Genomic DNA, 19,326 nt, shown 5'->3' with positions numbered 1-19,326 from the left:
TTTATAACTATACAGAACAAAAATATAACTCAATATTACTGAGTTACTGTGTATAAGGAGATCAGTCAATTGAAATAAATTCATGTTAAATCTAATCTATAGATTTAACATGATTGGGCATGGTGTGGGCCTGGGAGGGCTTAGACCCACCCACGGGGGAGCCAGGCTCAGCCAATTAGAATGAGTTTTTACCCACAAATGGGCTTTGTTACAGACAAATACTCCTCGGCACCCCCTCCCTCCAGATGATCCCGCAGGTGAAGAAGCCGGATGTGGAAGTCCTGGGTTGGTGTGGTTACACGTGGTCTGCCGGTGTTCGGCCGGTTGGACATACTACAAAATGATCTAAAATGCCGTTGGAGGTGGCTTATGGTAGAGAAATGAACATTACATTCTCTGGCAACTGCTATGGTGGACATTCCTGCAGTCAACATGCCAATTGCACGCTCTCTCAATCTGTGGCGTTGTGTAACAAAACAGTACATTTAAGTGGCCTTTTATTGTCCCCAGCACAAGGTGCAGCTGTGTAATGATCATGCTATTTAATCAGCTTCTTGATATGCCAAACCTGTCCGGTAAAGGAGAAATGCTCACAAACAGGGATGTAAACAAATTTGTGCACAACATTTGAGAGAAATAAGCTTTTTGTGGGAATTGAACATTTCTGTGATCTGGGGTTACAAATTGGATGTTCAAATCCTGGATTGGAAAAAACACTTTCTGATATGTCAAGTCAAGAGATAAAGACAGATGCAGCTGGTAATGGTTGATTGGCCAGACAGTATGGAATAGCCACAAAGTAAATATTTAACAAGAGGGTGATTCTTGATTGAAAACAGAACTAGCAAGTCAGGCTGTATCAACTGAACATGATGTGGGAGGTTACAAATGAATACATTGTATCAGATATAGGCCAATGGATAGACTTTGGACACAACAATTCTTGGGGATGTTACCATGTATATCTATCTACTGTTTGTGGACAAAAATTGCTTGTTTGCATCCTCCAAAATCAGGATGCTGATTAAACTAAATTGCGTTCCATAATCGAGGTTCAAGTACAACTATAGTCAATGGAATTACTCTGTCTTACTTTATGAATTTAGCCAAATGACTATGATTAAGCCCTGCTTCGGCTGGCGGTGAGCGGTTGGGGGAGGGAGTTGGACGAGTGACAAACGTGAAAAAGTTTATCACTTTCTTTTACAGTGGTTGCCTTTCTGAGTTGCTGGCTGTCAGAAAGAAAACACTCGAAGATGGCGCGGCGCTGCTGCCGTGCCACGTCTCGGTTTACAGGGGAAATACATACAAATTTCAGAGAGTCATTCATATCTACGATTGTCCTATTTGTGTGTTTAACTTTTCCTTTTACCACCGAAGCTGGCTTGTACACCGCTTCTGATCAGATAGTAATCTTAACCCCGGATAATGTGGACAGCGTTTTGGTCAATTCCACCGCCGCACTGGTGGTTGAGTTTTACGCCTCTTGGTGCGGGCATTGTATTGCATTTTCTCCCGAATGGAAACGTCTCGCAAGAGATATTAAAGGTTGGTATGCATTTTAACGTAATAAACATTTTCAATGTAAATTGAACGGGTTGTTAGTAAACCAATCACAATTAACGGGTCGTGGTATGCATGGGTTAAAACAATACATATGTTCTTGCCATGGGGATCCCTAAATTTGTCTTCATTTTGCAGAGTAGGCCTATGCATGTTTTCTTGTATGCCCATCGAACTTCAGTGCAAATTAAGGCACTGTGTAGTAACCCGTTCAATTGATTATGTAGACTTAAAATTGATTATAGACTTTTTAAATAAAATAATTATGAATAATTATTTTAATTTATTCCTGTATTCCACTTTAACATGTAAAAAAAAGCTGTGTGATTCTGACTGGGGAATTGAGAACACACCTTGTTGTTTCCCACAGTACAGCACAGACCGTTTCTCAGCCCTCCCTTCCCCCTTCCAGAAAGCAACCTCTACATATGATTATTGGAGCATATGATGTGATTTTAGGAGTTCACATTATGTCCATGTCTCATTGCTACTCTTGTTCAAACACCATCCTTTGGAATCTCAAATGAGAATACTATCTGACATTTCAGGCCTCAGTCTATAAGCAGGATCCAGTTAACTATAACAGGAAAAGAATTCCATACAATTAGTTTGAAATTGACATCGTTTCCTATTGGCAGCAGGCCTGAACACAGAAAGGTTTTAAGGCCTCAGATCTAGAGAGCGCATGACCCACCAGCCTCTGGCCTGCTTTCAAGCTGACCATACAGAATACTTGTAAATGCTTAGGAGCGGTAATAATAGGAGGAATATTTTTTTACACAGATCAAAAGCTGTTTTGCCTTCTGAATTCCTGCAGATAACCCTTACTGTGTAGAGTAATGCACTTTTGGTGCATTGACTTTGACACTAATTATCTCTCTCCCCAGAGTGGAAACCTGCTGTGGATTTAGCTGCCATAGACTGTGCTAATGGAGATAATGGGCCGATTTGTTCCCGTTTTGGTGTCAAGGGGTACCCCACACTGAAGGTACTTCAACTGTTATATTCCACAAGCCTTGTGGATTTTCAGTCTTACCTCACCGAAACATATATCCAATGTTTAAAAATGAACCGTATCTCACAATGATCGTGAGTCATTATCAGCCATTTTTACTCTGAAACGTTTCCATATATAAACTCATAACCTCTAACAGTGTTACATTTCAGTCAGCAATGCACTCACTTTAGATTAGTCAGCAATACATCTGTTATTTTTCTTCCTTTCTGTCATCCGGTGAAAGTCAAATGAAAGAGATCATTTGTCTGAATGAATGAGGGAGCTGAAACATCTGCAGTTGATTTCAAGTATGAAGGGGTTGTGGGGGAAGGGGTGTCCCCAGTTCCTCCCAGTGGTCAACATGCGGTCACCTGTCATCTGATCCTCTCTTTCTCTCTCTCTGACAGTTCTTCCACGCTTACTCCAAACCTGACTCCAAGGGACAAGGTTTCAGAGGTAATGCAAATGTTCCGATAATTCATAGGGCAAATGGTAATGATATGAATGGTTAGTATGAGAAGTTAAAACACACAAAACTTGATCCATATCCTCTTATTAATCCTGTGTACCTGAATCCTCCCAGACGGTCCTCGTGATGTGAGGGGCTTACGCCATAAGATCATCGAGAAGATGGAGACCCATGAGGAGCCTTGGCCCCCTGCCTGCCCCCCTCTGGAGACCGCTAGGTGTGAGGCAGCCTCTTCTGATCATTTCAAACACCCAGGAGCTCACACGTACAGACAGTACCGGTCTCCAGCAGCTCAATCGCGAGATCCAAGTAGCTAGCAGACCCCCTATGAGTAGCTCGCCAAACAATTCTAAAAGTAGATGCACATGTTCCACTGCACACTGTCATAAATATATCTCACAAGTATCAGACACAGTAAACTCCCAGCTACTACCTAATCCACGCAACACTGGCATTATATGCCACCGCTGGTTAGACACTATACTGCTTGAAAAGCCAAATCTAACACAATAACTGGCAATGCATTTCCAGCAATATTGCCCCCTTTGTGATGTGGGCGTTTGTCTATCACTTTGTGTGTAGCCAGAAGTCATTGCTTGACTTAGGTGCCGATTGAAATAGGTGTCGGTACTCATTTTGGGTGCCGGTACTGTTTATATTCAGGTGCTGGAGCTCCACAATACTTCTTAGCTAATATTCTATAAGAGGAACAGGAGCTCAAGCAGTGGAACATTTGAGGTGCTGGTACTCTGCTCCCAGGAGCTCCTGCCCAAGTCGAGCACTTATCGTGAAATGTGAGTTCAGGTGATGGTTTGGAGCAGATCTGTGCCATAAATCCTAAAAGGTTAGCGTTTGAAACAATGGCCAGGTAAACAAAATCAAAGCATAGATACCTTGTCCATAGACTGCGTACAGGGTAAGGAAACCAACATGTCATTTTGTAATTTGGGAGAACTATCCCTTTAAGGCCCTACCCCATGTGTCCTTTGTGTTGTGTCAATGCCCAGATTGTGCTGCTATTCACTTTATAATCTTAATAGAAATGGATTTGATGTTTCAAACGTCAGCTTTTATGGAAATGTTGTAGTCACTCTGTAGAATGTATTTTTCTCTTCTCTCCACAGCAAAGCAGAGATTGACAACTTCTTTGAGACTAACGGTGTGGAACACCTGGCCTTGATCTTTGAGACCTCTAACTCATATGTGGGCAGAGAGGTCAGACTTTATTATCATCAGTCAAGCTACATGCTCCTCGGAGGGAAATGGAGGAGAAAAAATCCTGGGTGTGATCAAATAGAAAGTGTTTTTAATGGACATGTGTACTGTGTATAAAGCTACACAGTGGAGGAGTCATAATACCCATAAAGCCTAGCGGTCAAACAGGGAAATGTTTCAATCATTTTTCCACAAATTCATTTTTCCCATTGGTGATTTTAAAAACACTTAAAATAAGGGCTGTGCTTGGTAACACTTTACTTGACAGCCAGTGTCATGGACATAATCATGTCATAATGTCATAATAGCTGACAACTTGTTATAATATGATCATAACACTGTCATGACATATCTTTAGACCTGTTGTGACATATGTTACCTTGTTTTATGACTGGTTATGGACACTTACATAATGGTCAAATCCCACAAAACCTACCACACAAGGCAAAACATTCCATTAACCCCATAGCCTACGTGTCAACAGTATGTTTGTGATATTATTTTTTGATTGGCCATGTTATCATTGTAACATGAAATAGTTAATCCAGAGATTTTTACCTTTGCCTCGATTCGGCAGGCCCGTCCAGATCATGGCATTTCTTGTTCCTTATAATAGCCACATTAGCAGCTAATTAGCATTTCATTTTTGTTGGGTAAATACAGGCAAATATATTGATAAAAGTCACCTAGTCCAAGAGAGATTTACATGGTTATCAAAACCTCACTCCAGGGTAAGCCTATGCGAAGCACATCCTTTATTTTAAGTGCTTCTAAAATCCCCAATGGGATAAATGAATAGTGGAAAAACAATTGGAACCATTTCCCTGTTTGACCGCTAGGTTTTATGTGTGTTATGACTCATACTGTGGTGCTCTATAGTACCATGCAGAAAATATGTTGACTGTGGGACTGTATCAACAAGAGTGTGTCACTCAGTGTGCCAACAGTGTACTTGCATGCTTAGTACAACCCATTGTAAACAACATACAGACAGTGGATCATTACTGTGTTGGTTTGTTCTTCCTCAACAGGTGACTCTGGACCTACTGCAGTATGAGAACATAGCCGTGCGGAGGGTCCTGAGGACTGAGGAAGCCCTGGTGGCTAAACTGGGTGTGACTGACTTCCCGTCCTGTTACCTGTACTATCCTAGTGGGAACTTCACCAGGCTCCATGTGTGAGTGGCTGTTTGAATACCATCACAATATATGACAGAACTGCGGATCACTTTAGCCATCTTCAGTCTGGATCCTAATGTACCAACTCGTCAAGGGTTTTTCTTCTTCTTCAGTTTTCACGGTTCAATGCGCAACAATCTTTTTGTGAAAGGCTTTATTTCAGTTGTGTTATCCACAGCTATGATAGGATGCCTTTTAACATCTGGCCTCTTAATGGGATCATGGAATTAAAATAAGTCATTATTCAATATCATAGTACTTTGTATGATGATTGCTCACCCCGTGAATTAATCTGTGTTGTCTTTCGCTTTGTTTTGCTTATTTCAATAACTTGGCACGCAAGAGGAGTCTTTTTAGTTGACAAATGCAAAAAGGAAATTATTTATTACTAATTTATTTATCCCCCCTCTTCCCGAGCATACAGAGGGGGTTTTTAATTTCTTGCATGAAAACAATGGCGTTCCTTTCCTGCGGTTCACCTGCCAAGCCACCCCAGCCTCGCCTCGCGCTGCGACAGATGGTCGCCCATCACAGCTGAATGCGCGATTGATCCAGGAGGGGTGGGGAAATGCAGTCGCACATCCGTCATGCGTGTGCCTCTCCCAGGTGAACGCTGCCCCTCCTCTCTTCGATGCGTGCCTCTGTGCTCTGGGGAACCCACTCTGTGCTCTGGGGTGGGCTGGATGAGCTCAGGCCTGGAGCAGCATCCTCCTCCTGCTCTCATGGGGGGGTTGGCTGGCTGATGGGGACAGTGGGAGGGGTAGCAGTGTTTTTGTTCCATTGCCAGGGTTAGTGGAGAGGGAAATGATCAGCTATGGTATCTCAGCACCATCTGTTCAGCAGAGGAGAGAGGAGGCCATAAGGGCGTAGTGAGGGGACCAGGGGCCCACCCGTGGCTCCAGTTCCACACACTACTGTGGTCTGATGAGGGCAGGCCCTGGCAGAGGCAACCACTTGTATCCTATTCCTAGACAGATAAGCTAAAAATGCTTATACTTCCACTGTAGCTAGAATATAATGTGAGGTTTGTGTTCCAGTGGGAAGGATTTTTCACCTGTTTCCATGGTTAAAATCATCCAGTTGCTGGATGCCAGTTCAATGGAAATGCATCAGTCCTACCTGTGAAACTGTCTGCTTGGCTGTCTTCCAGACAAAATGAGGCCCGGACCTTCTACACCTACGCCCTGCAGAGGCTTCCTGGGGTACTGCGGGCCGGAAATACACCACCAGTGACCTCTGACCTCTTGAAAAACACAACAGAGGACCAATGGAGACCGTTCAACGGGTAAACCTCTTTAACTAGACAAAGCAGTAAAAAAAGTTCCTTTTGGGGGGGGTGTATAAGCCTTACAAATGTAACCCCAGTGATTCCATGACAAAAATGTTAAATTCTGTGTGTCAGGTCTCGTGTGTATATGGCAGACCTGGAGTCTACTCTGCATTACTCTCTGCGCTTGGAGCTGGCAGCTCACCCTGTCATCAAAGGAGAGGCTCTGATCACTCTACAGCGTTACATCTCAGTACTGGCCAAGGTGATTGGGCAGGTCTACTCACCCCCTGAGACAAACCCTACCCATACTGAACACTAACCTCACATACGTTCATCCTCTGTTCATATTGAACACCCTGAGGAAAGGGCTGTGTAGTTAGGGTGACACGCCACTAGAGGGAGAGTGAGACAGTGCTTTGGAGTTGTCGGATATCAGTTGGGAAATGCACATTTTTCTGCATGATTTAGCTGTACAGTTCTAAAATGTAACTTCGCTTTGAAAAATATAGCTGAAAATATGGTCCCTATAATGCATCATAATCATTTACAATTGCTCTCTTAGTAGATACATGTATACAATATTCATAATGGTACAACTATGTAGTAACTACAATGTTACATATTTATTACAGAAGAAGACATTCACAATTATTTGGGCACAGTATCACAGTAGGAATGACACCCTCAATGTCAATTCCAAAATTGGAGGCCATAAACCTGACAGGACACAAAAGGCTGTCTTGGGTATCATTTAAATACTTAATTTGCTTCCCTGGTGAATAGAGCGTGCCAATACCCCCCTACTCATTTCTTTGTACGCAGACATACCATGATTAAGATTTCTTTGGACTGGGTCCCATCTTCTCTCCTCTCCTCCCTTCCCAGCGCTTAGCGTACCCAGACGTGTGCCAGGGATCCTTTTGATTAAGACCAGGACGATGGTATGTCACAACAAACTAAGATCCTTAACTTCCAGAGTGACTGTAATTGGATCATCCTGAGAATGAGTTACTGTGTACAGAACCTACAGCTGGTGTCACACCGATGACACACCTTGACACACTCCGTTGTCAATAGAATCTGTGGTGTGCTGTGCAGTGCTGCACCCACATCACAGTGTATCTCCGTCCCAGACAGGATGTAAACAAGTTATATTTTCCTGCGCCGTAATATTACTAGATATACTGTCTTAACAACCAGAATCCGGATTTATTAATCCTTATATGTATATGAGGATTTAAAAAAGTGGATCTGGGACGCATGAGAGCATTACAAAGAGGTTCTAGGATTACCGTTTCTATCCTGCTTTCTTGAAAGAAGCCTCCAGCAGCAATGGAGGGAGGGCCAGGGAATTAGGGGGACTTGAGCCCAAATCCAGCTGTCCTCCATCGCTCTCCCGTGGCGCGTCGCTCAGTGTGCCCATGCTAAGGTTAGCAGTTAGCGGAGGTGCATGGTGGTGGAATGTGGCTGTGGCAGCTGCTTGACATCAGTGATACTGTATAGGTAGCCCACCAACTCCACAGTAGAACAAAGGTCTTTGTTTGTCAGGCTTTGGCTGGGCTGTGGGTATGACAGATACAGTGGGGCAAAAAAGTATTTAGTCAGCCACCAATTGTGCAAGTTCTCCCACTTAAAAAGATGAGAGAGGCCTGTAATTTCATCATATGTACACTTCAACTATGACAGACAAAATTAGGAAGAAAATCCAGAAAATCACATTGTAGGATATTTAATGAATTTATTTGCAAATTATGGTGGAAAATAAGTATTTGGTCACCTACAAACAAGCAAGATTTCTGGCTCTCACAGACCTGTAACTTCTTCTTTAAGAGGCTCCTCTGCCCTCCACAAGTTACCTGTATTAATGGCACCTGTTTGAACTTGTTATCAGTATAAAAGACACCTGTCCACAACCTCAAACAGTCACACTCCAAACTCCACTATGGAAAAGACCAAAGAGCTGTCAAAGGACACCAGAAACAAAATTGTAGACCTGCACCAGGCTGGGAAGACTGAATCTGCAATAGGTAAGCAGCTTGGTTTGAAGAAATCAACTGTGGGAGCAATTATTAGGAAATGGAAGACATACAAGACCACTGATAATCTCCCTCGATCTGGGGCTCCACGCAAGATCTCACCCCGTGGGGTCAAAATTAATCACAAGAACGGTGAGCAAAAATCCCAGAATCACACGGGGGGACCTAGTGAATGACCTGCAGAGAGCTGGGACCAAAGTAACAAAGCCTACCATCAGTAACACACTACGCCGCCAGGGACTCAAATCCTGCAGTGCCAAACGTGTCTCCCTGCTTAAGCCAGTACATGTCCAGGCCCGTCTGAAGTTTGCTAGAGAGCATTTGGATGATCCAGAAGAAGATTGGGAGAATGTCATATGGTCATATGAAACCAAAATATAAATTGTTGGTAAAAACTCAACTCGTCGTGTTTAGAGGACAAAGAATGCTGAGTTGCATCCAAAGAACACCATACCTACTGTGAAGCATGGGGTGGAAACATCATGCTTTGGGGCTGTTTTTCTGCAAAGGGACCAGGACGACTGATCCGTGTAAAGGAAATAATGAATGGGGCCATGTATCGTGAGATTTTGAGTGAAAACCTCCTTCCATCAACAAGGGCATTGAAGATGAAATGTGGCTGGGTCTTTCAGCATGACAATGATCCCAAATACACCGCCCGGGCAACGAAGGAGTGGCTTCATAAGAAGCATTTCAAGGTCCTGGAGTGGCCTAGCCAGTCTCCAGATCTCAACCCCATAGAAAATCTTTGGAGGGAGTTGAAAGTCCGTGTTGCCCAGCAACAGCCCCAAAACATCACTGCTCTTGAGGAGATCTGCCAAAATACCAGGAACAGTGTGTGAAAATCTTGTGAAGACTTACAGAAAAGGTTTGGCCTCTGTCATTGCCAACAAAGGGTATATAACAAAGTATTGAGATCAACTTTTGTTATTGACCAAATACTTATTTTCCACCATAATTTGCAAATAAATTCATTAAAAATCCTACAATGTGATTTTCTGATTTTTTTTTTCTTCCATTTTGTCTGTCATAGTTGAAGTGTACCTATGATGAAAATTACAGGCCTCTCTCATCTTTTTAAGTGGGAGAACTTGCACAATTGGTGGCCCACAATTTTTGCCCCACTGTAGGTCCACTTGTCTGATGCCACAGTGGGAGCAGGGGAGCAGTTAGGCAGATTTTACTCAGTGGCATGTATATTGGTCCCGGAGGTCGAATGGGGCAGGATTAAAAGGGCTTCCCCGGGCCAGGCCGACAGATGCATTCTCTTTTAAACGTCTCTCAGTGGAGACTGCGGTTTCTCAAGTGCTGATACTAATCGGATTTAAGATGACATATTGCCGTGGTGAAGTGAATTGTCATGGTCCTCGGAGAGATGGGGGAAGGGGGAGTGTAAGGTGGGGGCTCTGATAGTGGTTGGAGGTACACTACCAGAGAAGAGGTCACTTAGAGAGATCCTTCATAATGGTGATATTGTAACGTTGGTTCATCTCACTTGATATGTTCATGTAACTTCTGCCCATCAGTGACCTCTGCCAATACTTCAGACAATGTACTACTGATTTTCCAAGCCAAATATGTTGGCCTTTGCTTATGATTCGGGAAATAGACACACAGGTGGAAAGCAGAACATGCTAAACGTTTGGCTCTGGTGAGCAAAGCGCATTAGTATCTCCATCCCCAATTGCATCCCTCTTAGATTCAAATGTGTGTTAATGAGCTTTTCACCCTGGTTAATGCCCAGTTGTCCCCAGACCTGAGCGTCTGGGCCGGATGGTCGCTAAACCAATTGTCCTCCTCCTAGTAGCAGCAGCAGCCGGGGGACCTCCTTTTGAATCTTGTTAAAACCCCACCTGTAGTACGTGATTGGGTATCTGTGTCTGTGAATACCCAAACGCCATATTTTTGGCTGAATGTCTAAGATTAAGGGGAGCAAATCAAAGCCTGTGTGGGGCGCAGGGGTTAAGTACATCTCCAGGAGCCTTTTTAAGTGGGCCTGGTGTAATGGAGATCCAGTTAGAGTGATGAATAGAATCCTGCGCCAGGCACCCAAACGCTGCTGAACAGATGGCCGGGGCAAATTGAAAAGACTCTGCAGCACAAATCAAAAAAGGTGCACTTCTGGGATGCTGGCGCCCCGGCCGGGCTGAACCAGGCCCCTGCCTCTGTGTCTCACTGATGGGTTTGTGCCCCTGTGCCGCCCAAGGAATCAAAAGGTCAGCACAGGCCCACTTTCAGGTTCACACGGCTGGATGTTACTACACTGACTGTTTCTGTCCTCGTGTGCTCTATGCAACTGTGGGCGTGTGTGTGCATGTGATTTCATTGTTATACATTGTCTCCTCATAAGTAGTCACTTTTTCATGACTCAATGCCAGAAAATGCTCATGAACTTAAATGGTCCTTCGTGACTGAGACATCTTACCTCTGTTTTGAATGGGATGAGGTTGCCATGACCACCTGCTGTTTATTTGGTCGTCTCTCAGACGTTAGGGTGAAATCCAGGCCGACCTGTAGGATCTAGTCTTCATAGTATAATAGTGTGTCCTCCAGGGTGGCCGTTTTAGGAATTCTTTAAGGATAGGAAGTGACTTTACACCTCCATTCAGCTGACACTCTTCTGTCACCACCATCTGAAACACAAGGCACTGGGATTTCCTCCCTGCCTTCCATAGTGGCCCACTGTTGGTTGCAGTGTCATTTCTACACACGCCATGTTGTCTTGACAACTACAGAGGTTGGAGAATGGAAACAAACAGTACGAGAGACAATCCTGAAAAATCCAACAGTGACTTTATTACACGTTAAGAACTGCAAAATCAGTTTTAGGTTAAACTTCGACCCTCCGACAGATGACATAACAGATGGATTTGGAACTCCTAGTGATTATAACCTATTACCACACGGTCAAAAATATGCTGTTGAAGAGTCTATTGTATTAAATGTGAGGAGAGTTAATGATGATACTTAACTGTAATGTTGTCTTGGGCAGTACTTCCCTGGCCGACCTGTGGTGAGGAACCTGCTGAAGTCAGTGGACACGTGGCTGAAGGGTCAGAACGACACAGAGCTCTCTTACAGCTCTCTGAGGGACGCCCTGGACAACACGGCAGAGGTGAGGGGTCAACCCAAAGCCACCAGCCAATCAGCCAATCCTGAGGCAGAACCACCCACCATATTGTCTGAGCCAGAGTTTTTATAATAATGACTGAAATATTACAGGCATACTGCACACAGGGAAGTAGGTTTATGTAATGCTGTGTATTCAGATATATCTCGATATGAATCTTTGCTCACTGTCTTGTGCAGGCATGTGTATAACTGGAAAATGTACGTGAAGTTGTCTTTGGATGGAAGCTTGCATGCCTATAGGTTCACAAATTGGACCAGTCACTTAGTGGCATCATTAGCTTTTAGCAGCCAAATCAATGAATCAATGAGGAGGTATGAACCAGCTCCCCTAAGGAAATGGACTGATGTCTAACAGTAATATACACACTGAATCTTTACTATTGACTTCAGAGTAATTCTGTCAATCATAGACTCAGCAATCCTGGCCAGTGGCAGGGAGGGAACGACTATATGTCAGGAGAAATATGCTGTTGGATCAAACCACGTTTAACCAGTGTTTCCTCCTGCTGACCTGAATACACTCTCTCCATTGAGGCGATCCATTACCTGGAATTGACATGATATGGAATGAGAATAGTATGGCCCAGAATGCTCTACCACTTAACATGAAATGTTGCAGTAAAGTAGATTGCAGATGAATTCTCCTCCATGTACATGCTGATCTTGTTGTTTACATGAATGTAACCAACCTCTAAGAATCCTCAGATAAATCTGTTTTCCATGTAACCTGCTCTGTGAGAAGAGTGATCAATGTGGCCATATCTTGGGCAGTGTTTAAGTGTCAATACATGTATGTGTTTGTGTGTGATCAGGTACCTAATGCTGCGCTGCCTGAGGGGGTGAGGTGGGTGGGCTGCCAGGGCTCCAAGCCCCACTTCAGAAGGTACCCCTGTGGCATGTGGACCCTTTTCCATGTCCTCACTGTACAGGCCGAGGAAGCTGCTGGCAAAGGTAAAAAAAAATATTTTAAAAATGTTTAAATAATCACTAAGCAACGGCTGTTTATGTCTTTATCATAACACTATCACTAAACTGTTCATTCAGTATGAATGTTCCTGGGACAATGGTAATACGTGAGAAAGTGTTGCTAGATTCTAAAACAAACCCTCCTGCCTTGTTAGCCTGTTGCTGTGGCCTGTAGAGCCCATCGTCTGGTAGGAAATTGGCCAGAAGTCAGCAGCCATCCAGTCTTGGAGGAGTGAGTGTGCCCAGGCGATGAACCATGACACAAGTGTTTCCAGTCTGTTAGAACTCCTATGGCTCCCTGGGGACAAATCCTCGTAGTGCATTGAGCCAGTCAGAAGCGTGTGCAGCATTAATACAGGGGCTGCGGCTTTCAATGCAGGGATATGGGGCAGCTAGGGGATGGCAGCAGGGGAGGAGGGGGGCAACTGGGGACAAGTGCTTTGTAAACAAATTTGCCTGGAATGTTTTGCATTCACCTGATGTGACTGCACACACTTGCACAAGCACAACATTTAGACACACACACAAGTACGTTCAGTGTTATATTCCATTAGTAGCCTATACAAAGCACTATTCTTTTTTTGGTTTGTTATTAGTTTTGTTTTCTTGACACACCACCAGCTGAAACAGTCCCTATTTGTGGGTAAAAAGGGATTTCTTTAGATTAGTGGTTAGAAAAAGAGGCAGCTGACCAGCACTCCTCTCCTGGAGGGGTTAATCCCAGGGCTTATGGGTTGGGGAGGAGGGTTCACATAACCTGCAGATGGGCCACCAGGGGACCAGGGGTGTTCATCTGGATTAGAGCTCCACCCCTCCACCACGGCTCATCTTTGAGCAAAATAAGGTTTTACTTTAGCAGGGCATGAAACACAACTCAACCTGCATCAACAATATCTGCTCTGGTACGATGCTGTTACTGACAGTGACATCTGCAGACTTGGTTGTTCTCACAGCGCGTTGCCTAAATACTGTTATTCATGGTACGTACACATCACAGCACCGTAAGAATGCAAAGGAGACTCTGTTTGTGGCCTTATTTCCCTGTTATTAACCACCCATGGTTTAATACTGGAAAAGCCCTCACTCCATTGTAAAAAAAAAATGTTTTTACCTTAACGCCTGCACCTTTTAATACAACGGGCAACAAAATGTAAGGGACATTTTTTCGTGTGCCAAACCAATATGGCCGTAGCCCATACTAAATGTATATTTAAAAAAACTATATACAGACATTGCTTGTTGCGATTTTATAATGTACAATATCAGACTACTTTTCAATAGTAGACATCACTCTGAAGTGCATAACAAGTATGGTTAATCTTGTTGTTGACTTCCTCCTCCTGTGTGATCTTTTCCCCAGACCCCCAGGAGGTGCTACAGGCAATGAGGTCCTACGTCCACAGTTTTTTTGGCTGTCGGGCGTGTGCCACCCACTTTGAGAACATGGCCAAGGATAGCATGTCCCATGTGGGGACGCTGTCCACCGCCATGCTGTGGCTCTGGTCCCGCCATAACCACGTCAACAACAGACTGGCAGGTAAAGGACACATGACAAATGTTACTGTTACTTCCATAGAGGATGATTGATCAGCTGTTTATAAGACTGAACCTCCAACACATACGTCATAATACGCTAATTATATCAGTATAGGATATGCATATAATACCATTTTAATATATGAAATATCTAGAAGAAAAATAGAAACGTCTCCCTTAGTGGTCACCATTGTCCATACAGGAGATAAATGTGGCCCTCACAGGCCACTACTTCTCCCTCTCCCACTTCCCCCCCTAGAGGATCTCTTTCAGCCTCTCACTCCTTTACACAGGTCTCATAAGGACCACACCTTACTTTTTTTGGTGGATTCCTCCCCCAAGTGTCCCGACCCTGCTCCTCGCCCCTAAATCCCTATAATAGACCCGGAGATCCTCTGAGCAGACACCAGCTGTCCCCCGTCGCTTCTCTCCCCTGTCTCTTCCTCCACTGAGATTAGCCCTCCTTCCAGGAGACTGAGATTCCCTGCCCCAGCCTGTCTACGGCTCATTACAGGTCAGCAGTAAATACTCAATCTGTGCGCTTAACAGTAGTGCTAAAGACAACAAAACAGCAAAGACTACAGTCTTGTTTATTCAATTTTGGCAATTATTTGTTTATATCCTTTGTCAATGTTTTAATGTCAAATATTTTCCATTCATATTTTGTGAAGATGGTCAAGCCCATCTGTGGTACTTAACGTTTTGACGTGTGTGTCATTTTAATGAGAGCTATGTGGCTGCTGCGTTGGCCTCCCTCTGGTAGGGCCATTATTTGAGTTTATTAGGCACAAGCCTGTCATTACCACCTCACTTTGTTTAGTCGCTTTGTTGTCTTTTCTCTATAGTGGTGGTGGTGGGAGTGGCTCCCCCATCTTCAATCTCCTGGACAGCCTGTGTCCTGAATAACAGGGTGCGTCCCCTTCTGGGCCTGTCCCTGGTTCTCAGACACTCCTCCCTATTAGGACTGACTGTCTGTCCCTCCCCAGAGAGTCATATCCTCCGCTTGACAACTGATATGGCAACAATCTCCCAGAATGGGGACCACCAGCCCAGGAGGAGCCCAGAGGCCCCGCCTCAATTCCCAAGATGCTTGTGACAGCTGGTGGCACACGCCATGTCACCGGCATCACGCCTCCCTCTGTTTTGTAATCCCTCACCAGGGTGGTTCAAGTTGTGGGGTTTTGGGGGCAAGTACCTCAGGGGGTGGGGCGGGCTGAGCTGTGGGGGGAGAGGAGAGGAGGGGAGGGTGCAGGAGTGTTGGTAGCAATGCGTAGCAGTACCTCCTCTGTCGGCCCACCCCCCTCACTGACCCCTCACGCCTCTGCTTCGCATCCCAGTCTTCCCCAGGGGGGAACATCCTCTCCTTCCCCTCCTCCCTAAAGTGGGGCTTTTTAGCAGCTCCCCCCACCGTCCTTTCAGAGGCAGCCATGCATGAAGTAGGCCCAATTTGTAAAGCAGCAACACAATTCATTTAGCTGGCACAAAAGGTCCCCGAGCCAAGCCCGGCGCAACAGCAGACCTGTCCTGTTGTCAACAGGGTGAGCTAGAGACTCATGTCTAAAGACTGCAGAGCCACAGGCCTGCCAGGGCTTGGAGATGCTGTATGGAGGATCTCACAGTAGTGCTGCTGGAGACTGGAGCAGCTCATACTGTACTATAGGGCGGCAGGTAGCCTAGCGGTTAAGAACGTTGGGCCGCTAACCAAACGATTGCTGGTCGAATCCCAGAGCCGACTAGGTGAAAAATCAAAGTCCTCTTAGTCACTCTGGATAAGAGCATGTGCTAAATGACTGGTGTGTGTCTGATGGCAGTGTATTCCAGACATGGGAAGCTCTCAGAGAAAGCATATTTACTAAAGGTGCTTTTCCTTAAGGGATCTATACAGTCACCTCTCATGGCAGACCTTGTGGCTCTGTAAGTTACTCTGGATAAGAGTGTGGGCTGAATGCTTGAAATGTACTGTGTTCTTCAGAGCATCACGATGCTGATCTACCAGTCCATCTACACTGCCACTGCTCCTTCATGTCCTGTAGTGTAGATCTCCACATTCACAATTAGTGGCGAAGAAGCTAGTTTAAACTGTATTTATTTATGCTCTTGAGTATTTATGCAGCGCTATGAATGACATTGAATGACAAGCCTTTGTTTCAGTAACGGTACTATTGCTAAAGTCACCTCTGAAAATGAAAGGCAAGGTGATGAGAGTAGACACATCAGAGGCATGTCATCACAAGGGGATGGGAAATGAAAGCTGTCACGCTGGTAGAATGTATACAAAAGGTCCCAATCCCAGCAGGACAGGATAAAATTGATGTATCTTTTATGTAAAGTGTTTTGTATGCAGATTACATGCACACATGCATATGACTGAGATGAATCTGGGGGAGAGACGGTGGATGTAAATTGACACCGCTGTAAAGTGACAGAAGTGCTGCAGCTTTGACTTTCCTCCCGCATGGGCGTCGCCAAGCAATTTATTAGCAGATGCCTCCATTTGGGGGGCTAAAGGAAACATGTAAAGCAAAACAATTGTAATTCGTTAAAAGGAGAGCTCCCCTCTGGAGGTGCCTGCTTTCATATTCAATTTAGAGATTGGGCCATCTTCAAAGGGGTGTGGAGGGTAAGGGATTGGGGGTCTGGGAGAGGTTCGGGGGGAGGGGGAGCTGTCCGCATGGACCACATCTATTATCTGGCCTCTGGGACATCCCAGAAGCCCATTGATCATTGTTAGACCCTGTCACACTGTCACATACTCACACACCTAGACATCACACACACACACACACTGCACTTACTGCTTATTATGAGCCATGTGGGGGGAATGGATCTAATGTATTCAAGCAGCAACACAGATTCTGCATATAAAAATATGTATTGGTATCAGTTTGGTTTCATTGTGGGCGATCCAGTATGTCATCATTATGTCCTTATAGGGAACCAATCTGTTTTACCTAATACATTTCAATTTTCACCAAAACAGTTTGTCCTCACAACATGACTGGGTTATCTGTAATATTATATCATATGAGTAATCACACACACCCATCCTAACTGTCATATTCCTTCTGACCAGGTGCTCTGAGTGAGGATCCCCACTTCCCTAAGATCCAGTGGCCATCCCCAGAGCTGTGTCCCAGCTGCCATGGGGTTAAGAAGAGTGGAGAACACACCTGGAACCAGGAAGAGCTGCTCACCTTTCTCCGATCCCACTTCTCCTCTGAACACCTCCTCTCTGACTACCTGGAGAAGGAGGCCCAGCTCCTCAGCAGGCAGAAGGAGAGCCTGGTCGCCAGGCAGCAGGAGAAGGAGCAGGAGACCAAGAGAGGAGCAGAGAGGAGGGCCAGGGAGGCCTTGGCCGAACCACCTCCAGGCCAGGAAGAAGAGGAGGAGGAGGAGGAGGAAGATGAGGAAGAGGCTCAAGAAGAGCCAGCAGGAGAAGAGGAAGTGGATCAGAGGGCAAGAGGAGAGCATCTGGGGGGTAAGACCTTTGAACCCCCCACCTGGGTAAAGCCCGAGGCAGACGTGTCCCGCCAGTCCCAGCGCAGGCCCAGCATTGTGGGGCTGAAGCTCAGGCCACCCCAGGAGGAGATTCTGGACCTGGACTCCTTCGTCAACCAGCACTACAAAGCCAAGGCCCTCCGCGCTGCAGCCGCAGGGTCCTCCCGCGTCAAACGCAGGACCCTGCAGAGGCAGGAGGAGCCGCAGCCTGGAGCCGGTCTGGAAAAGGGGCCGGGGCTGGGGCTGGGGGTGCAGCCCGTGGAGCCGGAGGACTTGTTGGGGCAGCGCAACACTCTGCAGAAAAGGATCCTGACGGGCCAGTACACTGGGTCAGAGGAGGAGGGGGCTCTGGAGATGTACCCCCACCCTAACAAGAGGCGCTGGATGTCCTTCCTGAGTGTGGGCTTCTCCAGACTGGACATCAGCCTGTGTGTGCTCCTCTACTTCCTGTCCTCCATGTGTCTGCTGGCCATGTACCTCTTCTTCAAGAACCGCCTGCGGCTGCGCCGGGCCAAGGTGGCTCTGCCCTGAGTCAACTCTGCCTTGCTGTGCTACTGTAGATTTACCCATACATGTGACAGTGATGCTGTGGTCAGTTTTTAAACCATCCAAGAGAAGGATCCGTAATGTTCCACATTAATGGATTGCTTTGTGGTGCATGCTTCCGGGATAATAATTTATGACGATTTATGCATTTTATTTGTGCCTTTTTTGACCACTTGTGAAGGATTAATTAAAACTCGAGGAAATTAATGTGATTTTGGTGATTTTTTTTTTTTTGTGAATACAACACAAGGGTTGTTGTTGATATTTATTGTAATTTTTAGGCTAAATATGTATAAAGCCATATTATAAATGAATTCATGTGAAAAGGAATCACTACATAGTTTTATGGATAGTAATTCAGTATAAAAGACAAAGCTCTTTCTCTTACTGTTACTTCCACCTCTTCCAAAGAGTTCAATAAGCTATGTACTCTCATAACTGTAGAGAACCATTTCATATTCTTAGAACGAAATCAATCTTCTATTCGAAAATGTGATTTTTACAATGAGAAATGTGCCTCGAATGAAATGTTGGATTAACAGTGCCTGAAAGATGATTATCCATATTAATTTTAGCATTAAGCAAGTGAATGTTTCCAAATAAACAGATAGTCTGTGGTCAGAATTGTAGTGCTCAGTGTTCACACTATAGAATTAGCTCTAATTCTATGGTTCACACACATTCTGTTCCACAGTGATCTGTGTTGACTGACCATGCTATGCTATTGGCTAGGACATCTTACATTTAGCTTTTTTAAATTAAATGTTTTGGAGCAGCACTAGTTAACAGGATACAAAATAAGGAGGATTGGGGTTTTGGCTTGTGCCCATTACATAAAACTTACTGGTCTCAATCAACTTGAGACACTGTGTTTTGCTTTGCTTATCTCAATCAATAAAATTATTTTTGCTAAAATTGTG

The 19,326-nt window shown here is 44.9% G+C and overlaps 1 protein-coding gene across 1 annotated transcript; it reads left to right on the top strand.

The window, feature by feature from the left end:
* Positions 1–931: 931 nt before the first annotated feature.
* qsox1 (quiescin Q6 sulfhydryl oxidase 1) lies at positions 932–19,326 on the top strand. The gene is made up of 12 exons (XM_035737382.2): positions 932–1,548; positions 2,451–2,551; positions 2,968–3,016; positions 3,144–3,246; positions 4,154–4,244; positions 5,276–5,421; positions 6,573–6,707; positions 6,825–6,954; positions 11,721–11,843; positions 12,673–12,811; positions 14,187–14,363; positions 17,436–19,326. Exons 1-12 carry the CDS (start codon positions 1,257–1,259, stop codon positions 18,389–18,391), a joined length of 2,442 nt encoding a protein of 813 aa, XP_035593275.1. The 5' UTR covers positions 932–1,256; the 3' UTR covers positions 18,392–19,326.

Source organism: Oncorhynchus keta, chromosome 26 (assembly GCF_023373465.1).
Source record: "Oncorhynchus keta strain PuntledgeMale-10-30-2019 chromosome 26, Oket_V2, whole genome shotgun sequence".
Taxonomy (NCBI): domain Eukaryota; kingdom Metazoa; phylum Chordata; class Actinopteri; order Salmoniformes; family Salmonidae; genus Oncorhynchus; species Oncorhynchus keta.
This window is presented reverse-complemented; position numbering and strand designations above follow the sequence as displayed.

Bases quoted from the DNA above. Each gene is read 5' to 3' on its own strand.
- qsox1 (XM_035737382.2), top strand. From the start codon at position 1,257: ATGGCGCGGCGCTGCTGCCGTGCCACGTCTCGGTTTACAGGGGAAATA. The intron at 6,708-6,824 runs GTAAACCTCTTT...TCTGTGTGTCAG, and splicing joins CAATGGAGACCGTTCAACGG to GTCTCGTGTGTATATGGCAG. The intron at 14,364-17,435 runs GTAAAGGACACA...CCTTCTGACCAG, and splicing joins CGTCAACAACAGACTGGCAG to GTGCTCTGAGTGAGGATCCC.